A 27,133-nucleotide genomic window follows, 5' to 3' on the forward strand; every position below is an offset into this window, starting at 1 on the left:
TGAAATTTGACCACTATAAGACCAAAACCGTTGCATCAAGTAATTTGATCTTATGATAAAATCTACTCCTTCGTTTTAAAAAAAAAAAAAATTATTTTGACTTGATACGAAACTTCAGAAAATAAAGAAACTTTTGAATTTAATGTCTTAAAGTAAATATATGTCAAATGTACCAAAATATACTTTAATATTCTAAACATGTTAATGTGAAAAGTTAAAATAAAAAAATTGGTTAAACAAAAAAGAAAAATCATTTTTTTAAAATAAATTTTAAAAAATAAATTATTTTTTTTTGAAATTGAGGCACTTGTTTACAATATCATTGATAACTATATAAAAATTAATCCATAAAAGATCTTCAAAAGAACTTGTCCAACCTCCAATAACACACTTTCTCAAAAACATTGTTCAACGAGTCATATACTTGTAGTAAATCAAAATACCCCACAGGTGCAAGGCACCTCTATTATTGATTATTATTGAATTGTTCTTTGAAGATCCATCACACTCTCCTCCTTTGTGTACTTCACTCAGTGGGCCTTTTTTCCACATCTTCCTCTCTATCTTCTCTTCCTCATCATCCCCCAATCTGATCATTATCTTGTTTCCCTGTCTCTTTCCATCCCTTAAAGTCCTTTATGGTAAGACCCCCTTTTCCTTTTTTTTCTACTTTATTGTTAGATTTGTCATCATTTTATCACTAATCTTTTTCAAGATTTCACCACCTACCCATTAAAGTATTTGCCTCGATGTATCACTTTTAGTCTTCTTTTCTTGGTAAAGATTGCAACTTTTTAACATTTTACCACAAACCCAATAATGTATTTGCCTTGATGTATCAATCTTACTCAGTTTTGGTACTTTTCTTGGCAAAGATTGCAAATTTTTAAGATTTTACCACAAACCCAATAATTTATTTGCCTTGATGTATCAATCTGTACTCAGTTTTGGTACTTTTTCTTGGTAAAGATTGCAACTTTTTAAGACTTCACCATTAACCCAATAAAGTATTTGGCTTGATGTATCAATATTTACTCACTTTGTGGTCCTTTTTTCTTGGCAAAGACTGCAACTTTTTTGTGTCTCCAGAAAGAGGGTCTTGCAGTTAAAAGATGATACAAAATTTTTGTACCTTCTTGATGATTAAAGTGAGGATCTTTAGCAGTTTCTAAGAAGATCCATAAGCTGACAGATTTTCTTTTTCTTTTTCTTTTTCAATAAAAATAAAAATAACTGTAAAAGCTGTATGGATAATGCCACAAGTAAGACAACAAGGGGGTTTAGTAGAAAATACAGCACATGGCTTTGTGACATATCTTACTTCATTTTCTTCAATTTGTTTATTCTCATTCTTGATGTATGCTTCTCTCAGGCCATGATATGTTTTTTCTGTGAAATCTTGTGGTAGCGTGATGGGTGAATCTATTGTGGAAAATCCTGCTGGCAAGCACAAGGTACAATTGTTGTGGTTTTTGATCAGTTAGAAGTTACCCCCTCCGTTTCAATTTGTTTGTCTGGTTTTGACTTGACAAAGAGTTTGAGAAAGTAAATAAGACACTACAATTTTGTAGTTAAACTGTACCAAAATTTTTCTTTAATCTCGTGATCTTAAACATGTCACGTGGAAAGTCAGAACGAAAGAGTTGCCAAAACAGGAAAGAGACATTTTTTTGAAATAGATTATTAAGGAAAGTAAACAGGGAAATTGAAATGGAGGGAATATGTTTTTTGTGTATGTTGTGTTTGTTAACAATTGTCGATTCAATGTTTTCTTGGAAATTTAGATCTTCATTTTAGTCCTTGTGAGTTTTCATTGTGATTCTTATTTGAGTTTATTGATAGAAGTCTTAGATTTGGTTTTAATGAACAGATGGGTGAGTCAGTTGTGTCTCGTCCTACACTTGAAGTGTCAGTTTCTTTTGGAAGGTTTGAGAATGATGCACTTTCTTGGGAGAAATGGTCATCTTTCTCCCCTAATAAGTATCTGGAAGAAGTTGAAAAGTGTTCAACACCTGGATCAGTAGCTCAGAAAAAGGCCTATTTCGAAGCACACTACAAGAAGATTGCTGCTAAGAAGCTGGAACAATTACAGGAGGAAACACAGCAAGTAGGACAGAAAATGGAACCTCTAACTCCCAAAGTAGCTGAGCCCAAATCTGGAGATGAGACAGAAAATGGAACCTGTAATGGTGATTTTAGTTCATCCAATGGTGAGGGATTTCCTATAGGTGAGCAGAAAATGTCGGTGGTAGATTTGAAGAATAGTGATGCAGTGGATGAGCCAAAGGGGGATCATACTGTTGATGTGGAGTGTGATAAGTTATTGGTTACCAAAGCTAAGGAATTAACTATCTCAGGTACTGATGAGTCAAAGGATGATATTTCTGCTGATATAGTGTGTGCTAGTTCATTGGTTACTGAAGATAAGGAAGTAACTATATCGGGGATCGATGAGCCAAATGAAGATATTTCTGTTGATGTGGAATGTGATAACTTATCGGTTACTAAAATGAAGGAAGAAACTGTTTTGGGAATATGTGATCAAGGAGATCTTCATAAGGTTGAAGAGCAGAATCCCGAAAAAGGATGTCAAGAGAGTGTTGTAGAGACTCTACAAGAACAAAAAGCCTTTATTAAGAGAAGCAAGACTGCTAATGCAAATGTCAAGAATGTGCATAAAAAGGTGATATGTTGGAACTTTTCTGGCTATTGGTACTTCAAGTACCTTATTTATCTGAGTTCCTACTATCCTGCTCGTTTGCTTCTTTCTTCGCAGTTATTTATGGAAGTATTTCTTGTTCTTGTTCATGTTCAGGTTCACACTGCAGAGGCTCGGGTATCTGCTGGAACAAAGAAGAAACCGACATTACCTGTGACAAAATCCTCAAGAATTTCCACTCCAACATCTAAGGAATCGTCAACTTCTAAGGTGATAACTCCATCTCAACCATCAGAAAAGAAGGTGACTGGGGTGCCAACTCAAAGAAGTAATAATACTCCTTTGGCACAACGCAAGAAACTAGTTCCTGGGTCATTTGTGTCGCCTTCTCAGTCCTCAAATAAAAAGTTGAATGGAGCAACGCCTGCTCAATCTTCAAACAAAAAGTTGAATGGAGCAACGCTTTCTCAATCCTCAAACAAAAAGTTGTATGGTGCAACATCTTCTCAATCCTCAAACGAAAAGATGAGTGATCTAACATTGCAAAGGAGCGTAAATTCTCCGGTGCTAGAGAACAAGAGGATAGTTCCTACATCATTACACATGTCTCTCAGTTTGAGTTCCCCAAATCCTATGGCTGCTACTAATACAATGAGAAAATCGCTGTTCATGGAGAAGATGGGGGACAAGGATATTGTCAAGCGAGCATTTAAGGCATTTCAAAACAGTTTTAGCCAAGGAAGATCTGCTGGAGATATGACATATAGTGAACAAGATCAGGTGCATCATTCAAATATATTTGTTTCTCAAGTAGTTCTTCTGCCTACTTATCTATTAGTCCTCGAAGATCGATTTTTTTTTTCATGCATTCCTTCATATTTCACTACGTATTTAGCTGCTGGCTTCTATTTTATTGGTTAGGTGTTGTCAAAGGGATCCGAGCAGAAGATTTCATCTTCTCTGACTCAGAAAGAGAGTGAGAGGTAATTCAATTGCTTCTTCTAACTAGCTTGTATAGGCTACATTTGCTATTTTCATTTGAGTTTTGCTACAACTTGTTCGGCATGATTATTCTATGTATTTGAGTCTCGTAATGAAACAGGAAGACATAATATTATTCTTGTGCATTTCAACTAAATTGACATATGTATCAGGAACCAATCCTGTCTTAAAAGTTGGTTTGCACTTCTGTTTTGGAAGGAGTCCGGGGTAGGAACATATTTATAAATGGTTGGATTTTCCTGTGCCAAATGCACAATCCAAAAATGAATTACGGGGAAGACTGTCAGGAGGAGACTTTCTTTTGTTGGAACAGAGAATGAAAAAAAGTATTTTTCCGTCAAAAGTTTATATTCCGTGATTGATTAGATTAGCCGACTTGTCACAAAAGTTATGAAAGAGGAGATATGTTAGTATATTGAAGTCCCACACCCACACCCACCTCACCCACACATATATATGTTCTTTTCTTCATCTGCGTGTTTCTTCACTAAAACTCATGCTTCAGTAGTGTTTTGCATTTAATGCCCCAGCAGTTACTTGTCGGTTTTTACTCGTCTCCAATAACACTGCTAAGGACAAACATCTCCATTTGGAAAGACATAGTTGGACTTTTTTTTCTTAATTGTTGAGGTAATTTGACTTTCTGCACAAAAGACATATATTTTATTATTTCATACAAATAAAGTAATTTCCACATGACCTATAGGTAACGAGTTAGAGCCATGGAAACAAGCACTAATGCTTGCACTCGGGTAGGCTGTTTATATCACACCCCTTGAGGTGCGGCCTTCCCCGGGTCTTGAGTGAATGCGGAATGCTTTGTGCACTGGGCTTCCCTTTGTATTGTTTTCTACTGCCCTTTTGTGTGCCTTAACATTATTAGTGTTTAACATTATCAGTGTTCTGTAGCCAGTTGTTTTTTTAGGGATTTTAGATCTCAAACGTTCAAATAATTATTTACTTCAATGACAGATTAAGGAAGACGCCAGATAAGGTAATCACTCTAAAAGGCCAATCAGGAACTTGTTCAACCTCTTCGTCATCAGGGTAAGATCTCAGTAATTCTCTTGTGATCCTTCTCATTATAGTCAACAGTTTTTGTTATTTCTTGAATTTTAAAGAGCGCCACCGGTCGGTTTCCTTATCTTCTTTTTTAATTTCAAGTTTTTTATTTTAAAACTTTTGCAACATGGATTTTGTTGAACTTCTCTTCTTTGTTAAACATTCGAAACTTTCATCAGTACTAGCGCCTGATCTTTAGGGGAGGGATAATGGTTTCTGGAGTTAAAACTGTTTGTTGAAACTAAATGAAGGGTTCTAAAGGGACTTTCTATCTATCTTCAAAACTTTCATCTCGTCCTGTCCCTTCCTACTTGTTGCCTGAACAAACAAAGAGTACTACAAATAAGGTTGTAAATAGAGACGTCATTCTGTTTTGAGAGATCTACATTCTGAATATAATGTAGGTTGACTCCTTCCTCTGCGTCTCTTTTGCTTAGTATACTGTACGACCTTTTCCTTCTGAATGATCTTTGAGCGGTATTTTGAAATTGCTTTGACTGACTGCAGAAGTATGTGTGTTTATGGCTATGTTGTTCGGACACTTTAAAAATGTCAACAGTTATGTGTCGAATTCTCCAAAAGTAAATTTTTGGAGAATCCGACACGGGTGCAGCAATGAAAGTGAAAGAGTCCGTGCAACTTAAGTGTATGGAAGAATATCCATCAGTTATTGTTCAAGTATGCTTCTATAATCCTGATTCCTGTGGTACTTCAACCAATTGAAGTTGTTGAGTGAGAACTTCATTTAGCATTTCCCTTTTGGGTCCTGCTTGTGCTCGACAATCCCTTGCATTGATAAATCTTGTAACTCTCACGGTTTTGTAAAACTTCTAGTCCTGTGTAAAGAGGACTAAACACATAAATTCTCATAGTTAATTATGTGCAATCTCACTTATCAGTTTTACAGTTGCAATTCATTTGCTTTTATTGAGAAGTCGATCTTCGTTTCAAACAGGGCTCGTAAAGATTCTGGGATGGAGAAGAAAAAAGTGAATTCTTTCAGAGCTTCTACTGGCTCTAGAATTGATAGATCTACTGATAAATGGAAGGAGGTATTGCAAAATCTGGCCTTCATGCCTTTAGCTCTAGTTTCTCTAATCTAATTTATTTGGCCTGCTTTGCACTTATATCTCGTCTCAATTTTGCTTTCCCCTTTTCCCTTAAAACATTAAAGTTCTATGCCTCAAGTATTAAAAGAGATACGCAATGGCGTTCCTTCATATTGTAAAATAACTTTAGCATTGATGTGATTTCTCTGAAACAAACTACTCATTTTCTTTCTTAAGAGTTATCTTTCACTTTTTTTTTTTTTTTGATAAGGTAAAGGTTTATCGACTAAGTACCAAGAAGGTACCAAAATCAAAAGTTACAAAAGACTGCAGGGAATGACCATACAGTCAACTGCAGCAACTCCAAAAAGTCCATATATTGATCTATATTATCAATGAAATTACTTTTAAACTGATAAACCAAATTATGTAAACACTTGTTTTTAACTCTAGAATCTTTTTGCCCGTCAAAACAAGTGTTAGTTCTTTCTAGCCAAATAGTCCAGAATATGCACAAAGGTGTAGTAGTTCTCTATATTTGCTTCAAAGCTTTATGCATTCTTACACTTAAGTGTTACATAATATGTTAAATCATCAGTGAAATCTTACCTATACCTTGATTAGTGAAATCTTTCCCTGTTTGGAGTTGGACACTTAGCTTTCACTATTCGTACTTATGTAATCAGTAATGTCACTGAATATTGCAATATGCAGGAGGTTAATAAAGCCAAGATCAAGCGACCTGGGTCAAGTAGGTGAAATCTGAAAGTGCACATCTACAATCGGGATGAAAGCGTGAAATTCAGCATTGGCATGGTGATATTTTGTTGAGGAAATTCACCACTGGATCAGCGGTGCACACAAGATACTGAAACTGTTTTTTTGAAGAACTTACATCTTAGGCAAGTCATGCCCTGAAAACTGCTAACTCAGCTGCCCATTCTCATAGCGATCTGGTGTATTAACACTATCCTCTTGTTATTTTTGACAATTAAATTCCTGTTTAGTCAAGTCATTTAGGTTTTATTCTCTTATATTATATAGCTAATAGCACTAGATCTTGTCTCCCTTGTCTGTAAAAATATATAAGCAGAAAAGTGATCTCCATGGCTTTAGGTTCCATTGTAGTATCAAAGTTAATGTATGATGGGGTGAAATGTGTTCTATATCCAAAGTTAATTTTATTTTATATGGCAGCATCAAATAGTGTAAACATTTGGTTCATGTGAGCTTTCTTCATAATATAGCACCTAATTTCATGTAGGTTTATGCTTAGTGTTTAATTACACATGGTTTTGTTCAAGAAAGTGGTGGGAGTATGGGTTGATTTTGGCTAATGTCTCTTTTCAGCCTACTATTTGGGATTTATGCCTGTTTTAAAAGTGACGCAAATTATAGCCCTTGAAAATGTCCTACCCAATGTTAGTTTCAATGATCTTTGCTCATATATTTTTTAACCCTACAAATAAATATGTTTGAGTAACTTTTGAAAAAAATTAGATAGCGGTTTAACCTTGTTTCTTAAGATTTTCAGAACTTTCAAGATTATGATCCAAAAGTTACATAAAAGAAGGATGACTTACTAACCAAAGGAACAATTTGTGAATTTCTTTTGGGGACTATGTTCTCCTTCGAAAAGTTTATCTACCTGAGCAAACACAGCCACTATATCTACCATACATAGCTATAATTTTAAAATATTACCTAACATAGCTATACTTAGGGTTTTATAGCGCCTCTCTCACTCGCCACTCCCCTCCCTCTCTCGCTTTCATCTATCCTCTCGCGTTCATCATTCCCTTCGCTCTCCCTCTCTACAATTTTTTTGTATATTTCAACTTAAAAAAATTGGACTCTTTTTTGAGGGATTGGGAGTTTTTTTTTTCAGATACCGAGTTGGGTACTGAATCTTTTGATTTGTGCTTGCTTTTTCACTTTAACTGTAGTCATTTTGGATGATGAAGCTTTGTTTTTTGGTAGCAAAATTTTGGACAGTAATAGTGTCATTTGCAGACGAGTGGACAACTTTGAAGAGATACATGTGTGTATCTGTTGTATCTATGTATTTGTGTTTGGTTGATGATTAGTACATGTATATCTGTGTATCTATGTTTCAGTCTCAAAACTAATGTGCATATGTGTGCGAGATTGGGAAAGAGGAGAGATCAGAGATACAGGCAGATTGAGAAAGAGAGATCTGAAATACAACCTATATCAGCTTGTATCTGAGATATAACCTGTATCAACTTGTATATGAGATATAACCAGTATCAGGGTGACAGGATGTATCAACATGTATCTAGCAGCTCTCCTCTCTCTCTCTAAAATGGTTGCTATGGATTGTAATTATGCAAACTATAACTACCATTCATAACTTTGATCCAAACTATAGCTACTATTCACAATTATGATACAAAGAGAAAATGGTATGTTACCCTCAAACCTTTAGTCGAAATTCCAACTACACACTCAATCTTTAAAGGTGATTTATTACGCCCCTGAACCTTTTTTTACCGAATTTATGACCCCCTGAACTATTTAAAACAAAAATTATGACACCTCTGAAAAGTCACGACCACATTTATGTTGAGAGGTGAGATACACGCATTTTGACACCTGTAAAATATATTTAATTTTTCTTTAATTAATTTTTTATTCATTTTCTTCTACAATTATTACTTCATTATTTTATTCTTCATTTCCATTTCTATTCATCTTTCTCCTTTCTCTTCATTTTCATTTTCTCGTCTCAAAAGCCAAATTCAAATATTCATTAAATTTTCTTTCCTTTCTATTTTATCATTTTCCCCAAATCAAAGAATGTTTTGAGAAATAGTTTAAAGATTTCTACCGTTCACTTTTTTTTTTGTCCAACAATTGTAGTGGTGGTATGTGTGTGTATTGGTGGGTCTCCCTTAGTTTTTCCGGTGATGGGTGTTCTCCGGCAAGCGTATGTGTGAGTTTTGATCGATGTGGGTCTCCCTTTTACCTCTCTTTCTCGCGATTTGCTTGTTCTCTCCCTTATTTTGAGTGCGTGTGTTTTGGATTGTTGTTTTTCAATCCCAATAAAGTGTGTTTATGTGTATTTTTCGTTCCTTATGTGTGTGTAAATTTATGTATGTATCTGATCAGCTGTATGTTTGTTGTTAATGGAAAAATGAGGAGTGACGTGCGATGTTGAGATTGAATGTTTGTGTATTGTTTGATCTTTGTCGGTGAATAATTGCTCATGTTGGTTTGTTGTCGATTCTTTGGTTATGAACTGTGTGATGAAGTCGAAAACAATAAATAACATCGAATTTGAAAATTTCCGACAACCTTAAAGTGGGAAACAATGACCATATCAATTATTAAATTTTCGACGATCTTAAATTCGAAAACAACGAACAATACCAATTTCAAAATTTTCAATGACCTTGAAGCCGGAAACAATGAACAATACTGAATTTAAAATTTTCAATGACCTTAAAGTCGGAAACAATACAGATTTTTGAATTTTTCAATGACCTTGAAATCGGAAATAATGGACAATACCCATTTTAAAATTTACGATGACCTTGAAGTCGAAAATAATGGACAATATTGATTTTGAAATTTTCGATGATCTTGAAGTCGAAAATAATAAACAACATCGAATTTAAAATTTTCAATAACCTTGAAGTGGGAAACAATGAACAATATCAATTTTTAAATTTTCGACGATCTAAAATCCGAAAACAACGAAGTACGAATTTCAAAATTTTTGACGACCTTAAAGCCAGAAACAATGAACAATACCAAATTTAAAATTTTCAATAACAATAGAAAATTTTGAAATTTTCAACGACCTTCAAGTCAGAAACAATGGACAATACCTATTTTAAAATTTACGACGACTTTGAAGTGGTAAATAAGGGACAATAGCGATTTTAAAATTCCCGACAATCTTGAAGTTGGAAACAATGAACAATACCCATTTTGAATTTTTCGACGAATTTGAAGTCGAAACCAATCGATTTTGGGCTTGGAGATAAGAAAAATGATAAATTAATTTTCGATGTCATTGATGAGTTTTGGATGTCATTGTTTGTAAGAAGAAAATGAAGAAGAAGAAAGAAAATGAATAAAGAAAAAAAATAATTAAAAATGAATAAAGAAAATAAAGAAATATTAAAAATGAATAAAGAAAATGAATAAAGACAGGACACTCTCTTGCCATGTCAGCGTTCAGGGGGTAATAATTCCACTTTAAAATAGTCTAGGGGTAATAGGTCACCTTTAAAGATTGAGTGTGTAATTGAGATTTCGACTAAGAATAATAGACTATTTTCTGTGATACAAACTATAGCTATTTATGAAACTATAACTTTTTCTGGGGATTGATTAGCCAAGGTCCAATAAGGAATTGTCCTTCTGTTCGCTTTTAGTGAACAGAATTAGCATTCATGTCCCAAAAAGTTCCCATAGCAATGACGGTAAAGTATAAACAGAAGGTAGGATGATGAATTTTGTATATGATCCCCAGGCAATTTAGCTGTCTTGCCTACTTACATGATCCCCAGGCAATTTAGCTGTCTTGCCTACTTATTATGCCACCATGGAAGTCTCGGTTTGGAGCAGCCATTGCTCTTCCAATTCACAATTTTCGAATGAAATATGACTCCAGGAGAACTGGTAATAGAAAAGTAAATTGTAAATTAACACTACAACTTAAAAGGTTCAAGTACTAGCAGATATGGAGCTTAAGAATGAAACATACGTTCAATGAAAGTTTCCCATAATAATTTAATCTATGTTCAATGAAGTGTTTACCATCTCAAATGAAGTGCGTCCAAAAGCTGGACGATTATCTATCACTCCCTTTTATCATATTCAAATGCAGTTCACAGGAAAAGAAAGCATTGCCAGAAACATATTCTGTCAAACTATAGTATTAAAAAGGAAAATGATAAACCTAATAAAATGAAACTCACTAAACTTCCCTTTGTACAACAGTGTGAATCTCTGATTAGCTAGTTCCCGAATAACTATTATGTAAATTATTGTGTCCAGAGTAAGCTGCCCTTGAGACCAAATCCAGCTATCAATTGTCCAGGTTTGGAAAGAAATATATAGCATGCTACAATTTTTGTTGGACTCTTTATCAGGTTTGAGTCTGATCATCCCTTCCGAGGTTTGTTTCTTCAGATGGAAGTAATTCGTTGCTCTGTTTTGGTTCAGACGGAAGCAAATCTTTCTTCCGTTCTGGTTCAGATTGAAGCAATTCATTGTTCTGTACTGGTTCAGACACAACCAATTTTTTCTTCATTTCTGGTTCAGACAGCTGCAATTCATTGTGCTGTTCTGGTTCAGATGGAAGCAGTTCTTTCTTCTGTTCTGGCTCAGACGGAAGCAATGCATTGCTCTGTTCTGGTTCAGATTGATGCAGTTCATTGTTCTGGTCTGGTTCAAATGGAAGCAATTCCTTGTTCTGTTCTGGTTCAAATGGATGCAATTCAAAGTTCTGTTCTGGTTCAGACAGAAGTAATTCATTGTTCTGTTCTTGTTCAGACAGAAGCAATTCATTGTTCTGTTCAGGACTTCCATTTTTCACATCAAAAGCTAATTGTATTGAACGCCATGCTTTGTGGTAACTAATGTTCAGTCCATATCTCTTTCTCATTTCTTCCTTCACAAAATTTGGTGTCATTTCTGTTTCATATTCAGGTAGAAGCTCACGGATGTAACCAGATATGACCCTTGATGTTGCGTGCCGTTGTTGGTCAGGTTTAAACACATCAGCAGAGCAAGTATGGGTTTTTACATACTTACATATCTTGAATAACGCAGAATCATTGATCCGGGAAGAATGCAAAAACCAATTGCATTCATCATCATAACACTTGAGATAATATCTTTTTTTGGTTGATCTGACGGTCTTGAATTTAAAGTGGTTTCTGATTGCGCTATTTGTGAAACATTTCTTTAAACATTCTTTGTTCGCAAACAGAGACCCCACAACTATTTCATCCAATGAAGCATTCTCTCTCAAAATCACGCTAGGCAAATCTTCTCTTTTACTCCTTGACCTTTTTCTTTTTTTGGATATTTTTCTGTTCTGGGGCCTTTTACGCAGTTTCATAACATGTGATGATTTTGTTTCCAGAGGTTCAAACTCTGATATTGGCTCAACCGGTATGGATGCTTCATCTCTTTCAATCTGCATTTCCTCTTGTTGTACAATATTGACGATGGACAAAGAGTTGCCTTCCGCAATATCAACAATGAAACGGGAAGTCTTGAAATTTGGATCATTTTTCAGCAAGTAGATGCAAGTAGTAACTTCCTCGTCGTTTGTTACTAGCATTCCTTTGCTTGTTTCTAGATTCGTATCAAACCAAATATTTGCTTTAATCTCACCCATTTTCAGTTGTAGAACCTGAAAAATCTTCTCGACGAGACCTTCAAATGTTATCCCATCATTCACAAGAATTAGCTTGATCTCATGATCCAAATACTTGTTATCTGCAGTCCATTTGCCATTGTAAGCAATATAGATGCAAACCCTATCCATCCTGCATCAACTGAAACAACCAAACATACTAAATACTTGCAAGTATTAGCTTTTAAAACTAAATCTTAAATCACAAATTCAAATTTGCGGTGATCAAAAGGCACTAACTTTCATGCTTCTCAATCTTAAAAACCAAACACACTAGATACTTAGAATCAACAACAGCTACGCCTCAGTCCCAAAACAAGTTGGGGTCGGCTATATAAATCCCCATTTCTTCATTTAAGCTCAAATCATATCATCATCATCATAAAAAATAAAATAAAACTGCAAAATACGTTAAAACTAGATACAAATAATACCACTAACAAAAATAAAAGTTGCATACTAGTCTAACATATATACTCAAGTAGTGACTATCACCTATAGGTCTTTTTCTTCCATTGTCCTATCTTTAGCTAGGTCCATATTGATGCCAAGCATTTGGAGGTCTTTTGAGATCGCTTTCTTCCATGTGATTATAGGTCTACCCATCCCCTGTTGACATCTCAACTTATCATAGTATCAGACTTACGGACCGAGCGTCTATATGTTGGCACAGAACATGTCCACACCATCTCAAACAACCTTCTCGCATTTTATCCTGAATGTGTACTACTTGCACCTTCTGGTGAATGTGGTCATTTCTAATCTTATATGACCGCATATCCATCTTAGCAACTGCATCTCCACAACACTCATCTTGTGGATATGTTGGACTTTTAGCAACACAACATTGACTACCATATAAAATAGTCGGTCTTAAAGTTATCCTATAGAACTTACCTTTCACTTTAGTAGGTATCCTTCTATCACATAATACCCTGATAGCACTTCTCCCTCACAACCATATAATTTTAATCCTATTAGTAACATCGTCATTTATCATTTCATTCTCTTGAAACAAGTCTAGATATCTACATTGTTTACATTTTGGCAGTATAGTCCCATCTAGTCTCACCTCAACTTTTCTCCTCTCATGCCAACTAAACCTATAATGCATGTATTATATCTCAATTCTACTTATCCAGAAAGCCTAAGGGATATTTAATACCTGATTTGGAGGTGTATTACGCAAGTATTAATTTTGTATAGCAAATACCATGTCTGGTTGCTTGTTAGAAGGTAAATTATTCATGTATAGAATTAACATTTGGTTTGCAATTTAGAGAATTTACACAGCTAATACAGGTATAAGTAATGAGAGAATCTTTATGTATTATTTTATGCAGAATAGAAGATGGAATAACTAATACATAAACAACTAAACTCAAACCCTGCATAAAATAATACAAGGTCCTAACTAATCCCTGCATAACTCTAATCAACTACCAAACGAACCCTTATCCTCTAAAGTACTTCTTCCAATATCAAGCTTTTGCTCAACACCTTCGCTAGTTTCGTCAATTAACACATAAATTGTTCAAATTACGATTTCTACGCAGAATAAAATAGTAATGAAAAATCTGCCAAAACAATAGGCATGATTTTTCTGATTGACATCTTATCAAACACTTTATAAACACATAAAGTAGCATTTCCCTAATTACTTACAATCCACACCAAAATTCAACACATAAAAAAACACACTTACATACACATAACACCAAGAATAACAAAGAGGCCCAATTACTAATTAAACCAAAACCTTAATTTCCTCTTATTCATATATATAAAAAAATCAATGAACAAAAAGATAAAAATATTAATCCAAAAAAACATGATTAATTACCTGTAAAGCAAAGTAATTAAGAGGAGAAATTGGATGTTTATTAGAAGAATAATTGGCGAAACATTTGAAGAACGGCGAGAGAGAGAGAATTTTCTAGGGTAAAAGGCTTTTATATTTTGACTCAATTGGCCTTTGTATATTATTAAAAACAAGAGAGAACTTCCCATATTAGTATATACTATAGAAATTTATTTGTATATGTTTCTTTAAGGAAAAATGTGTTTTTGCAATTATCCTGAATAAGAAATTATTACAATTTTTTTTTTTTTTTTTAAATCATGATGCGTGGGCAACACCTTGAATAAATTCATGGATTACTTATTACTTTTTATCAGCAATAAATACCTGGTAAACTATGCTCACCAAAACTAATACAAATGAGAAAAAGTTTATTTATATAAGCGTTTTTGTGATTTGCATATATTTTGGGGGAAATATGCGTTTTTGCAATTATCCTCAATAAGAAATGATGACATGTTGTTCGTAACCTTGGTGTTTGGCTCAGCTTTCACGAATCTTGATTATAGCTATGGTGTATTTGCCACATTTCCACCGGCAATAAATACTGGGTAACTCTATCCATGGGAGGATAATATATTTTTTCCCTCTGCTGTGATTTGGACCCTATACCTCAGGTTCTCAATTCACTTCATTGATCACTTATTAATTATTTTCTTACACCGTAAATATTGGTCATTTGTATTTTTAATCTTAATTTGCTTAGTAATTATTCAATTTAATTTATCTAAATCATTTGGTTAGATGAAATGGCGCTCTTTTGTAAAAGAATTTCATCATACAAGGGGTTAAATCCGTTTTAAAAAAAAATAAGAATATAGAATATAAAATTTATCAAGAATTCTGAATAATATGCGTATTGATTTTAAAATGTACTGAATATAGGTAATTAATGTAATTTACTCAATTTATGAGTTTGATAGACATGCCTTGAATGGAATGAAATTAATTAGAAAATCTAAAATGCATACGACAGAATGAACTAACCACCCTATCCTTGTTTGTACGCCAGAAAAAACTCTTGAAAGTATTACTATTAAAAATGATATGCATTAAACATTTACAACAACATATCCGGTGTATTCCCATAAAGTAACGTCTGGGGAGGGTACTGTGTACGCAGTCCATAACATTACCTCAGAGAGGCTGTTTCTAATAGACCCCCCACTCAAGACAAATAATAGTATAATCAATAAAAAACATAAAAGCACACAACAAAATTAGATAACACACTGCTAGCTAATATAGGAAACAAGACAACTAGAAGATAATACAATAAACTACCAATTTGAAATCATATACTTCACTGAAACATCACAAACAAGAAACTCCAAGCGCAAATACAAACAAAGCTCTCTCCCTATTGTTACGGACGAACTCCTACCCACTAACCATCTACCCTAATACGCATCCTCCACACTTTCCTACCAAAGGTCATGTCCTCCATAATTTATAACTGCTCCATATCATGTCTAATCATCTTCCTCCAATATTTCTTTGGCCTACTCAACGCTGCCTCAAACCATTTATAGTCAGCCTCACACATCTCCGCACTGGAGTATTCGTTCACCTCCTCATCACATGCCCGAACCATCGTAACTTCACTTCCAGCATCTTGTCCTCCATCGAAGCCACTCCCACATTTTCCCAAATAATCTTATTTCTAACTCTATATCTCATGGTAAGTTGACACATCCGTCGAAATATCCTCATCTCTACCACCTTCACCTTTTGGATGTGGGAGTTCTTAACTGGCTAACACTTCATTCCATACAACATAGCCGATTGAACTACCACTCTGTAGAACTTACCTTTAAGCTTCGGAGGCACCACTCCCGAAGCCAGCCTCCATTTCAACCACCTTTCACCAAACAGTGCGTGACATCCTCATCAATCTCACCATCCCTCTAAATCATAGACCCAAGATACTTGAAACTCTTCCTCTTCTGATTGGCTTGAGAATCCAGCTTCACTACTAAGTCAGCCTCATGCGACAAATCACTAAACTTATATTCCAAGTACTCCGTCTTGGTCCTACTCAACCTAAATCCTTTAGACTCAAGGGTTTGGCTTTAAATCTCCAACTTATCATTAACTCCTCCCCGAGTCTCATCAATCAGAACAACATTATCAGTGAATAGCATACACCAATGCACCTTTCCTTGAATACGCCGCATCAAAACCTCTATCACCAAGGCAAATAAAATAGGCTAAGGTCGATTCCTGGTGTAATCCTTTTAAAATAGGAAAATGCTCTAAATCTCTTTCTATCATCCTCACATTAGTTTTCGCGTCGTCGTGATGTCCTGAATCGACTAAGCATAAAACATGGGCACCTCTCTAGCCTCCAAGCACCTCTACAGAATCTCCCTGGGGACTTTGTCATACTCTTTCTCAAGATCAATAAACACCATGTGCAAGTCCTTCTTTCTCTCCCTAAACTACTCCACTAATCTGCTCACAAAGTGAATAGCCTCAGTAGTAGAGTGACCTGGCATGAAATCAGGCTGATTCTAAAAAATAGTCATGATCTTCTTCAGCCTCAACTTTACCACCCTTTCCCAAACCTTCATTGTATAACTCAATAACTTGACACCCCTATAGTTGTCGCAACTTTGAATATCCTCCTTGTTCTTATATACTGGAATCATCATACTCTATATCCAAGCTTTGGAATATCTTCGCCACCCTAAAAATGATGTTAAACAATCCAGTCATCAACTCCAAACCTAACCCGCCAGTGCTCTTCCTAAAATTTATCAAAATCTCATCTGGCCGAGTCGCCCTACCCCTACGCATCCTACGAACAACCCCCTTGACCTCCCCAACCTTGATACGCCTACAATAACTATATCACGATATCTTTCTAAATTTTTCAAGTCTCCCAGCATGAAACCTTTTTCTCCTCGTCGTTCAAAAATCTATGATAATAAGACTTCCACCCCTTCCTGATGAGGGCATCCTTAACTAACACTTTACCATCTTGTCCCTTGATGTACTTCACTTGGTCAAGGGAATGAACCCTCAGCTATGTGGCCTTGGAAAGCCTATACAACTTATTATCACCATCTTTCTCCTCTAAATCCGGATACAAGCTCTCTAAAGTTGTTGTCTTAGCCTCCGTAACCACTAACTTAGCCTCTTTTCTATCTAACTTATACTCTTCCCTATTCATCTTTTTCTCCTCCGCATCCTTGCTCTCAACCAACTTAGCATAGGCTATCTTCTTAGTCTCCACCTTTCTCTTAACTTCTTCGTTCCACCACCAGTCCTCCTAGTGCTTGCCAGATCAGCCACTCGAGATACCCAACACCTCTCCAGCAGTCTCTCTAATGAAACTGGCAGCCGTTTCCTACATACTATCCCTATCCTCTCTACTCTCCCAAGCCCATATAATCATCAACTTCTCCCTTATTTCCAAAGCACTGGCCAAATTCAAGCTACTCCACTTAATCATAGATCGATCCTCCATACTCCTTTTCTTTTTGCCCTTTTTAATTATCAAGTCCATCACTAATAGCTTATATTGGGTTGACAAATTCTTGCTAGGTATAACTTTACAATCCTTATATAGCACTCTATCACTCTTCCTAGGGAGCAAAAAGTTTATCTAGGTCTTGGCCACTGAATTATGAAAGTTAATAAGGTGCTCCCCCCTCTTTAGAAAGCTCGAATTTGCCATCCACAATCCAAAAGCCCTAAAAAAATTTAAAAGAAAAGCTCCTCCTTCATTCCATTCCTAGAAACAGAAACAGTCATGCACATCATCATAACCTCTCGATAAAGACCCAATATGCCAATTGAAATCCCCTCCAACAAAAAATATCTCATTGATCAAAACACCTCTCACCACCTCATCCAAAATCACCCAAAAGATCTTCTTCTCTTCCTCGTCTAATCTAGCTTATGGAGCGTAGGCACTAATAATATTCAAAGTAGACCCTCCAATGACCAACTTAATCTCCATCAGCCTATCATTAATCTGCTTAACTTCCACTACCTGCGCCCTAATATCTTCATCTACTAGGATACCTACCCCATTCATATATGTAATACCCTATATTCTTTCTAGTTCAATTCAGCTCAAAAGAGGCACACCAGGGACTTAGGACTTAAAATTTTAGCTAAGTGTTGGAGATCTAGTCTCATTTTTGGCCTCTAAACTTTGACAATTTTATTTTTGACCCTTTCAACCTTGGAATGTCAATTTCTAAGTTGTTTCATGATCAGGGTAGTCCATAGTATCTCTGGGATGAGTTTTAAAATTTTTGGAGAAGGTTTGGGGCATGTTTGGTTGGCCAAAACAGAACGTCGACATGATATATACACATCTCATTAGTGGGCGCGTCATGTAGGCAATGCAATGCATCACTAATCACATCGTAGTGAGCGACGCGATGCGTTGCTGATGGCGTCGGTACCCAGTTTTTGTGTTGTTAAATGACGGGTTTATGAGGGGCTATTGAGTCATTTACCCTCATCCAAATCCGCCCAAAACACATAATATTTGCCCCAAATAGCATAGATGCTTCATGATTCATCTTTTTCTTCTCCAAGAACAAAACCTAGCTCCAGGAATCAAGAGCAATTCCATAACTCCTACTCCAAGAAAGCTTATAATCTAAAGTTCCGGGTTCAAGAAATTCAAGAAGAAGCTTCAAGAACGCCATTAAAGATTCAAACATTCAAGTTTTTACATTCAATTCATCAAGCTAGGTATGTGGGGTTATGAACAAGGATCCTCTTTCATCCTTGTGCCAAAAACTATTTTTGAAGTTGAATTTACATGATATTATATGTTTTTACAGTTTAGGGTTCATACCCAATTATCATTATTTTAAACATGTTGATGTTACAAGTGATTAAATGTTGAATTACATCTCTACTTTTACATGTTTATGTGTGTGAAGAATTTTATATACATAGAGAGTTGAATTTCACTATCTTGACTAGACTATGCAAGAATTTCAAGATGTTGATTATTGAGCATGACTTTGTTATAATTTGACATGAGTTTGAGACATGGTTTTTGAGCCCCAAGTATATGTATTGATATTTCAAGAAGATAATGCTCTTAAGCATCCTATGACTAGCCTATATTCAGATTTTTCAAAAAAGATTTAATCTTTTGATCCTTAGTTAAGTTATGGAATCCACTTTACAGTTTTATTATAGTTTACAGAAAACAGATTAGTTTTTATTACAGTTTAAATAGACAGATACATAATTGATTTTTCATTACAAACCTTTATGCTATCTTTTAAAGTAGATTTCCTACAGAATGAGCGTACAAATTAAAGGGAGTTGTATTTAGCACCAAGCGGAAAGTGTAGGTTTAGAGCATCCTACTTCCCCAGAACTATGAGCTAACATAGGTACAGATTATTCAGATTATTTCCATTTCTATATGGATGACAGTTACAGATATCACACTTAGATTAGGTTTAACTCTTTGGCAAGAGTATGATACCTCTCCCCAACGTGAGGTTTTCGTATAAGGGAACTAGATATTAGACACTATGATATCTCACATAGTGTATATCAGTTAGAAGAACCTCTACTGTAGAATAGTTTTTAAAAGTATTTCCCTACAGTCTACAGAACAGAGTAATCCTAACAGAAAAGCTTTTGGAAACTAAGTATAAAGGCTCACAATTTTATTCAGATATTGTTTTACATAAGTCATTAGCCATGAGATTTCAAATTTCAGTTACAGATATAAAGGTGAGTCCTTTTACGCTTAGCTTGCATAAATTGAAAATAGATTACAAGTACAACTTTTAGAACTAAGTGTTATGGCTCGCAAGATTTATACAGTATGCTTTATGGTTCATAATTCATGATTTTCAGCTTTCAGTTATTCAAGCTAATGTGAGCTATTTACATTTAGCATGCATTATTTTATGAGTATATGTAATTATTGAGATATTATTTTACTTATGTATTCACCCATACATGCTCAGTACATTCCAAAAGTGTTGATCCATATATATGTCTATGTTCTACACTGTCTCATAATGTAGGTTTAGGTGCTCAGTTCCAGCAGAGTGATTGACCGCGAGCATCTCTATCTATATCTCGGTAGTTGGTAAGTCCTCATAGTTAGGGGACCTAGTGATTCAGATTTCCAACTTTCCAAATTAGTTTATTTAGTTATGTTAGATAGTTGAGCCAGCTGGAGGTCTGTCCCAACGACTCTCTAGTAGCAGTATTAGAGGCTTGTCCAACTATTAGATACATTTCAGTTTTTCAGTGTTAGTTGTTTCAGATTTCCTAGTTAAGTATTTTCAAACATTATGTTTAGTTGAACTCAGTCCTGTTCAGGCAATATTTCAGTATTTTAGCGTACCGCATACTTATATTATTTTCACTTGGGTTTTCAGAATGAGTAACAGTCTTTCAGGGTTAGCTCAGGACTACTTGTAGTTTGACATACCATGTGACATCTCGGGACCCATTTTTGGGGCGTTACAATATGCCTCATGCTACCCGAGTACCACAACTTATACCCGTCCACATCTTTCACCTTAGAGCCTACCCATTTGATTTCCTGGACACAAGCTATATTAATTCTCCTCTTTCTAAGAATTGCCACGAGCTCTATTGACTTACCTTGAAAAGTTCCTATGTTATGAGACCCAACTTTCAACCTGAAAGCTATCTTATACCACCTCACCCAACTACCCCTTGCCCTCAACCCCAAACTCAATCCTAGACCTGATCCTAACCCATCGCCAAGCCCAGATCCCGTCCTTACCCTAGATACGCCTAAACCCCAACCCCAACCCCAGCCCCGACCTATGACATAACCCTAGTCTACCATTGACCACTATAACCACTGTTCAATAAGGAAAGAGAAAAAATACGAGAAAATAGGTATTGCTGAAAAATAAATAGGTAAGGCTAAAAAGGCACAATGGTAATAATGAGATAAATCTACAGGGAAGAATCAAAAATCAAACACATATACCAAAACCACAAAACTAATAGACTATAGCGCAAGTTCTGATAAAAGACAATCAATAACAAGAACTATACTACCCACAAGAACTCTGGTCAGCTTTAGAAAGTAACACCAACAAAATCAAAAAATACCAACATGTACCACATTAAATAGATATACTAGTCTCAACTAACTCCTGCTAAGTAAAGGAGAAACAGAAACCAGTAATACCACAAGAATAGTCAAGATAATCTGATAAGAAACTAAGAGAGAAAGGACTGAAAAATAGATATCAAAAGAGACAGGATGTATCCACCTCCAAATAGTCAGGAACCTAGACCAGATAAACTAGAGAAGATAAAATGAGTGCACCTGATCCAATAATAAGATGGAGTGAGGATGTTTTCTTGATTAATTCATCGAATTTTGGCAAGTTGGTGGAGAAATTGGTGTAACACCCCTTTTTTTTAACTCCCAAAAAAAGATTGGATTTTAAGTTTGAAAGGGTTTTTATTTATTGAGGCGACAAAAGATTGAAAATTATTTTGAAGAGGATTCATCATATTCAAAACTCTGAGTCACCACTTGGCATAATCCAGTGTGACAAGTCACCTTTGGAAAATCCTTTTGAAAATAATTTGACTCTTTAAGACTGGTTTGCGAATAGAGATTCCGGCTAAGGAATTCTATTGACCGAGGGGAGGGTGTTGGCACCCCTCGATCCCGTGGTTCGACCACGGTTGCTTGGTGGAGTATATCAGCTAATTTAATACTACGAATGTATAAACCACACAAAACACATAAAACAATCAATCAAACACATAAAACAAAATAAATCCAAAAATATAATGTCCTGTCCAATTATTACAACCTGAAATAAAAAAGGTACTAAAAGGTAAACCTACACTAATCCTAAACTATGCTCTAATGCTTTACCCGATGCCTCGGGCCTTCATCACGAACATCCTCAGAATACGAGATACCTTAGGGCATTCCCCGATGAATAAATACAAATGGCTTCGGGGTATTCCCCAGGTAAATGAATACAATTGATTCAAATGCGGTAAATAAAACCATTCAACACATATCTCAAACATTTCACCAATTTCACAATCCATAAGTTTCCCTACCCCTATTGTTTGCCTAACGATACGCGGCCTAAACATGATACTATCAAACTTAACAAAGTCTATGTTCATTCCGAATCAGGCAATCATCTCTAAACCAAAATAAATCAATATTCACTTTTAATAATTTTTGATCTTTTACCTTAAAATCCAACTTAATCCTTAATAAGATATTATTTTATCACACAAACCATAATCAATCCATAATCAAGGAAAACAAATACCGAATCAAAACGAACAATAATTCACATCATCATAGATCAACCAATACACCATATTTGATTCATAGCATTGAACATGATAAACAACAAAATAAAGAAGAGAAGGAATAGAATTGGACCTCAATTGAAACTTTTATTGTGCTAAATTGCATAATTAGAACACAAAATCGGATCCAAAAACCTCAGATAAAACCTCAAACGAGCCAAATCCAAACTGAAAATCATGATATAGAGCGAAATCCAAACAGATTTCGGTGGATTCCTGGGTGTTTTGGGATGTTTTTGAGGCGTTGGTCATCGAAACTACTATTTTCGTGTCCCCAGAGCTCCGATGAGCTTCGAGATGGTAGGGATCGAAGAAAATGGGTCAAATTTCAAGCTCTCTTGTTGACCCTATTCTCTCTTTCTCCCCATCGATCCCTCGCTTCTCTCTCGATTTCACTCTTTCATCATCTCTCTCTTCGTTACCTTTTGTTCTCTCTCTGTCTCTCACTGTATGGCTGTGTATATGTTGAATAAATGAAAATTGGGTCCTTGTTAAGAAAACTACGGTATGTTCGTGAATGGGTACCCATGTGTTTTGCGTATGTAGGCTCTATTATTCTTCTTCAATGTCTGTTGGTGGTGGTATGTAGATGAATTCTTTGGAATCTCTGATTGTGGAAAGTATATCTTCCCCAAATGTAAGAAGAGAGTCCTGGGTATATTTTATGTGTGTCTGTATGTAAATATGGTGATCGAGAGTATGTACTGTGAGGGAGTCTTATATATATATTATTCTATGGATGATGAAAAAATAGATTGTGAATTGTATTATCTTGTGATGGAATTTCTGTGAGGAGTGATCTGTGTATTCGGTTACTCTCTATATGTGTATATATCCATGGAATGGAAATGGATGAATTTCTTTGCTTTTTTCTGTTAGAGGGGAATTAAAATATGAAGGAAAAGGGAGGCCACGTGGATATAGGAGTGTGACGTGGTGAGGTGTCCGCTTTTAATTGGAGAAGTTGTTAGGATAGGATTAAAACAAGGTAAAATTTGTTAAGGGTTGTTATTTTTGTCATTTTATGGAGTATAATTATACGGGTGAGGGTGCATGGTAAGGTGAGCTAAAAATGGATAAAACTGGACTTCGGGAGGGACAAAATTAGGTGTCTACATCATGTGCTTTTTTAGGTGTAAACACAGAGTGTTTTCAGACAAAAAAATAGACAACGAGACAAAATTTTGTCCCGGCTATTATTCAAGAAAAGGATCAGAAAGAAGAAGGACAACCGGGTCTTGGCCTAGGACATCTTACCTACCTAAGTTATGAGGAAATCAGGTCACAAGTATCTCACAGAGTTGGAAGAAAAGAGACTGTGATGAGTTGAAGAGTCGAGTGAGGTTCCATCGAGGTTTCGGTCCGTGGCTCTGTCATTACATCAAAAATGAAAATTACAAGTTAAAAGATAAATGAAATTACAAAATCCTATCTATGTAGTTTCTTTTGGACTCTTGACTTGAGTTTCATCACCTTATTCTTCAGGCGGGCTCCTGACTTGCAATTTCTTCAACTTGTTACTTGGCTTTCAATTTCTTCAACTTGTTGTTTGACTTTCAACTTCTTTAACTTGTTGCTTGACTTTCAATTTCTTTACCTTGTTCTTCAGGCGGGTTCATGACTTGCTATTTTTTGATTTTTTGACTTTTAATTTCTTCACCTTGTTGCTTGACTTTCAACTTTTTCACCATGTTGCTTGACTTTTCATTTATTCGCCCTATTCTTCAGGCGGGCTCCTGAAATCACATCAAAACTAAAAAGAAAAATTATCCCAAACAAAAATTATTATAAAGAGATTTCATTTGCCAGGAAAGCGAAGTTCCAAACACAAGATTTAAATTAGCCCCAGTTTCTCATCAAAGGACTTTTGGGAAAGTCACATCATTATAGGAATCAAAGGGAATAAATCGACTAAAAGGTACGTCTTATAGGAATCAAAGGGAATGACTCGAATAAAAGGTACGTCTTATAGGAATCAAGGGGAATAACTCAACTAAAAGGTACATCTTATAGGAATCAAGGGGAATGACTCGACTAAAAGGTACATCTTATAGGAATCAAAGGAGATAACTCAACTAAAAGGTACGTCTTATAGGAATCAAGGGAAATGACTTGACTAAAAGGTACATCTTCTAAGAGTCAAGGGGAATGAATCGACTAGAAGGTACTTCTCCTAGGAGTAAAGGTTCAATTTAAGAAGTGTATCACCTAGCAAATGAAAATTGAAATCTCTGGACAAGTGTGTTTCCGAGGGATATAGGATGATGAATTTTTACCATGATTTTACTATCAAACCTGTACAACAATATTGCTTCCTGCATTTGTAAAAGTGAGGCATTGCAGCCCTTGATGTTTATGCTCTAAAGTCCCTGCTTTGAAGGTAATATGTTTCCTATTTAATCAAAGAAAACTTGTGAGTTTAAAACATGGTGGCTAGTTTGTGGCTTTAGCTTTCGCGATGATCGCTCTTTCCTTCGTCACATTTAACCTTGCTTCCAACCATTAGCATATATCATTGACTTTTTGAATCATTGACCTGAACTCAGATTATTAAGAGTGACTGAAATAAACACAGTATCTCTGCTTTGCCATTCTTCTCAGATAGACCCTTTGAACCCTGGTATTTTCATGTGTTCCCCGACTTATCTGTTGACAAAACTTTCTGCATGCCCTTTTTTGGCTCACAATCATACCTTCATGTGCTAGCTTTTGTCTTACTTTATACAATTAAAAAACTGGTAGCCAGTTTTGAAATCTTTTTCACTTGTTTTGACACGGACTTGATTCAAAGACAAGAAAAGGAAAAAAAGAATGACAATTTTTATTTGGATAACTGACTCAAGAAAGATAAAATAAAAATAAAGAGAAGAAATAAAAGACAATGAATGTCCCCTTTTGAAACAAAGAAACGAAAAATCATCTAAAAAGGACAGTCAACACTAATGATTATTCCATGCATTTTGGATTATGCAGCTTGATCTTTTTATCCAAAATTTCTACCCATTGTTGTTGAGTTAATGGCCTTGAAACTGAGTTGCTTCCTTAGGTCAATTGTATTTAAGACCCCATTGGGCTAGTGGCACCTTGAAGGGTTTTCACCAATAAGCTTCTTTCTTTCTCTTAGCTCACCATTACCTCATGGTGTTCGTGAGGGTTTTTCACCAATGAGATTCTCTTATTTTTATCTATCCCAACTCACAGTCATCTTACGATTCCCGTATGGATTTTCACCGATAAAAATCTCTTATTTTTGTTTCTCTCAACTTACCATCATTTTACGGTGCCCGTGAGGGTTTTCCCTAATAAGACTCTCTCATTTTTATTTCTCTCCTAATTTCTTATGCTGAGGAAGACAAGTAGTTCCCAAATGCATCATCATATCCCTTGCATGCTTAGCCTTAACATCCTCAAAGATTGATCTAAAGGTCTTTCTTTGGTTGTAACTTGGCTTTTGGATAGGGCTAGAAAGAAAGGATGGCATGGGGCTCAAATAACACTTGAAGTGCGGTAGGACTTACAACTTTTGGAATCGACTCAAACAATGAGGATCAACTCATGCCCCAGTTTCTTTTGACTGAGCAATTCTAAAATTTTTATTTGGTTGAACTGAGCCCAGAGTAGGGCGACCTACATATCTCACCCCCGAAAGAGGAGAATCAGGTCACACGTAGTTCTGGCAGCTTGTTCTTCTGCCTGATTCTAATTTTTTTTTTTGGAAACTTTTTTGACTCTATTATTTTGTCCGACATTCTTATTTTGAGCTTTGCTGACTGTATCTTGATTCCAAAAGAGGTGTATGAAAGAAAATAAAACTAAGACTCAAATGGGGTAAACAAAGGATGACACAATGTATGGATAGCAGAATGAAATGCCTTTGTCATATCAATCCTTAAAATGCAAGTACATATCTTGCAATTTGAAAGTTAGAGATGAAGATCATGTGCTACATCTTTTACAACATTAACTTTGACTGAGTCTGTGTGTCACTACTTCTTCTGCGCTTTTCTAGCATACAACTCCACTTTTATTGTACATTTCTTACATTGAATGACTCATGATTTCATGGAGCTGATTTTCTTTCTGTTCCTCTTGATATAGGATCATGCATCCACTGTTTGACCTAATTGAGGCATGCCTTACAATTGATGACCAAGTTATTCTGGCGATTCTCAAAACAATTGCCTTAGTTTTGAAAGAAGTTTTCAACATGGTCACCAATTGTCTTAACACGCTACCTATTTTTCACATGCTTTTTCTAAATTTAGCTCTCTGATTCAAAGTTCATGCTCAAATTAGATTTTAAGATGTAGCAAAGAATTCTGCCAGTATGTCATATCACTAGAGCCAACATAAAAATATATTGTATAAAAAAAAAAACAACATATTTAAAACACAAAGGAAAAGGGACGCTTCATTTAGTTGAAATAAAAGATAGAAGGGTCTGAACATAAATGACAAAAGAAACAAAACAAGATAGATCCCAAACTACAAACCTGAAATAATTTGGAAACAGAAAAGAAATCAAAACAAACTACCAGACCTCTTCCTAGTAGGGAGAGGGGTAACTTCTCAATTGCTCAGCCTGATAAATTAGCCTCTAATTTGCATATCAGCATGACTAGAGCTTCTCTTACTATCAATGTTTTGCACCATAATTGATCCATATTAAATCATCTTTTCAATTTCTATTTTCAAATCTCGGCAATTTTCAATACTATGACCCTGAGCATTAGAATGATACGCACATCGTACATTAGGATTAA

At 35.4% G+C, this 27,133-nt stretch overlaps 2 protein-coding genes across 7 annotated transcripts; one reads left to right on the plus strand and one right to left on the minus strand.

Moving 5' to 3' along the window:
• Positions 1–360: 360 nt before the first annotated feature.
• On the plus strand, positions 361–6,968 carry LOC107847592 (protein WVD2-like 7). 4 transcript variants are annotated; one of them, XM_016691947.2, is made up of 8 exons: positions 361–641; positions 1,373–1,454; positions 1,871–2,683; positions 2,816–3,439; positions 3,581–3,642; positions 4,634–4,708; positions 5,679–5,775; positions 6,487–6,968. In XM_016691947.2, the coding sequence occupies exons 2-8, from the start codon at positions 1,413–1,415 to the stop codon at positions 6,529–6,531; spliced, it is 1,758 nt and encodes a 585-aa protein (XP_016547433.2). In that variant the 5' UTR covers positions 361–641; positions 1,373–1,412; the 3' UTR covers positions 6,532–6,968. The 4 variants fall into 4 exon arrangements, with proteins under 4 accessions (XP_016547433.2, XP_016547434.2, XP_016547435.2 ...); XM_016691948.2 differs by lacking the exon at positions 361–641 and adding an exon at positions 670–777; XM_016691949.2 differs by lacking the exon at positions 361–641 and adding an exon at positions 776–1,148.
• Positions 6,969–10,500: 3,532 nt separating this feature from the next.
• On the minus strand, positions 10,501–14,174 carry LOC107848009. Of its 3 annotated transcripts, XM_047398726.1 has the most exons (3): positions 14,016–14,174; positions 11,327–12,314; positions 10,501–11,293 (listed from the first exon to the last, which is right to left on the minus strand). In XM_047398726.1, exons 2-3 carry the CDS (start codon positions 12,302–12,304, stop codon positions 10,895–10,897), a joined length of 1,377 nt encoding a protein of 458 aa, XP_047254682.1. In that variant the 5' UTR covers positions 12,305–12,314; positions 14,016–14,174; the 3' UTR covers positions 10,501–10,894. The 3 variants fall into 3 exon arrangements, with proteins under 3 accessions (XP_047254682.1, XP_016548145.2, XP_047254681.1); XM_016692659.2 differs by having other exon boundaries at positions 10,501–12,314; positions 14,016–14,173; XM_047398725.1 differs by having other exon boundaries at positions 10,501–12,332; positions 14,016–14,156.
• Positions 14,175–27,133: the final 12,959 nt, after the last annotated feature.

This window comes from Capsicum annuum, chromosome 11 (genome assembly GCF_002878395.1).
Source record: "Capsicum annuum cultivar UCD-10X-F1 chromosome 11, UCD10Xv1.1, whole genome shotgun sequence".
Lineage (NCBI taxonomy): Eukaryota > Viridiplantae > Streptophyta > Magnoliopsida > Solanales > Solanaceae > Capsicum > Capsicum annuum.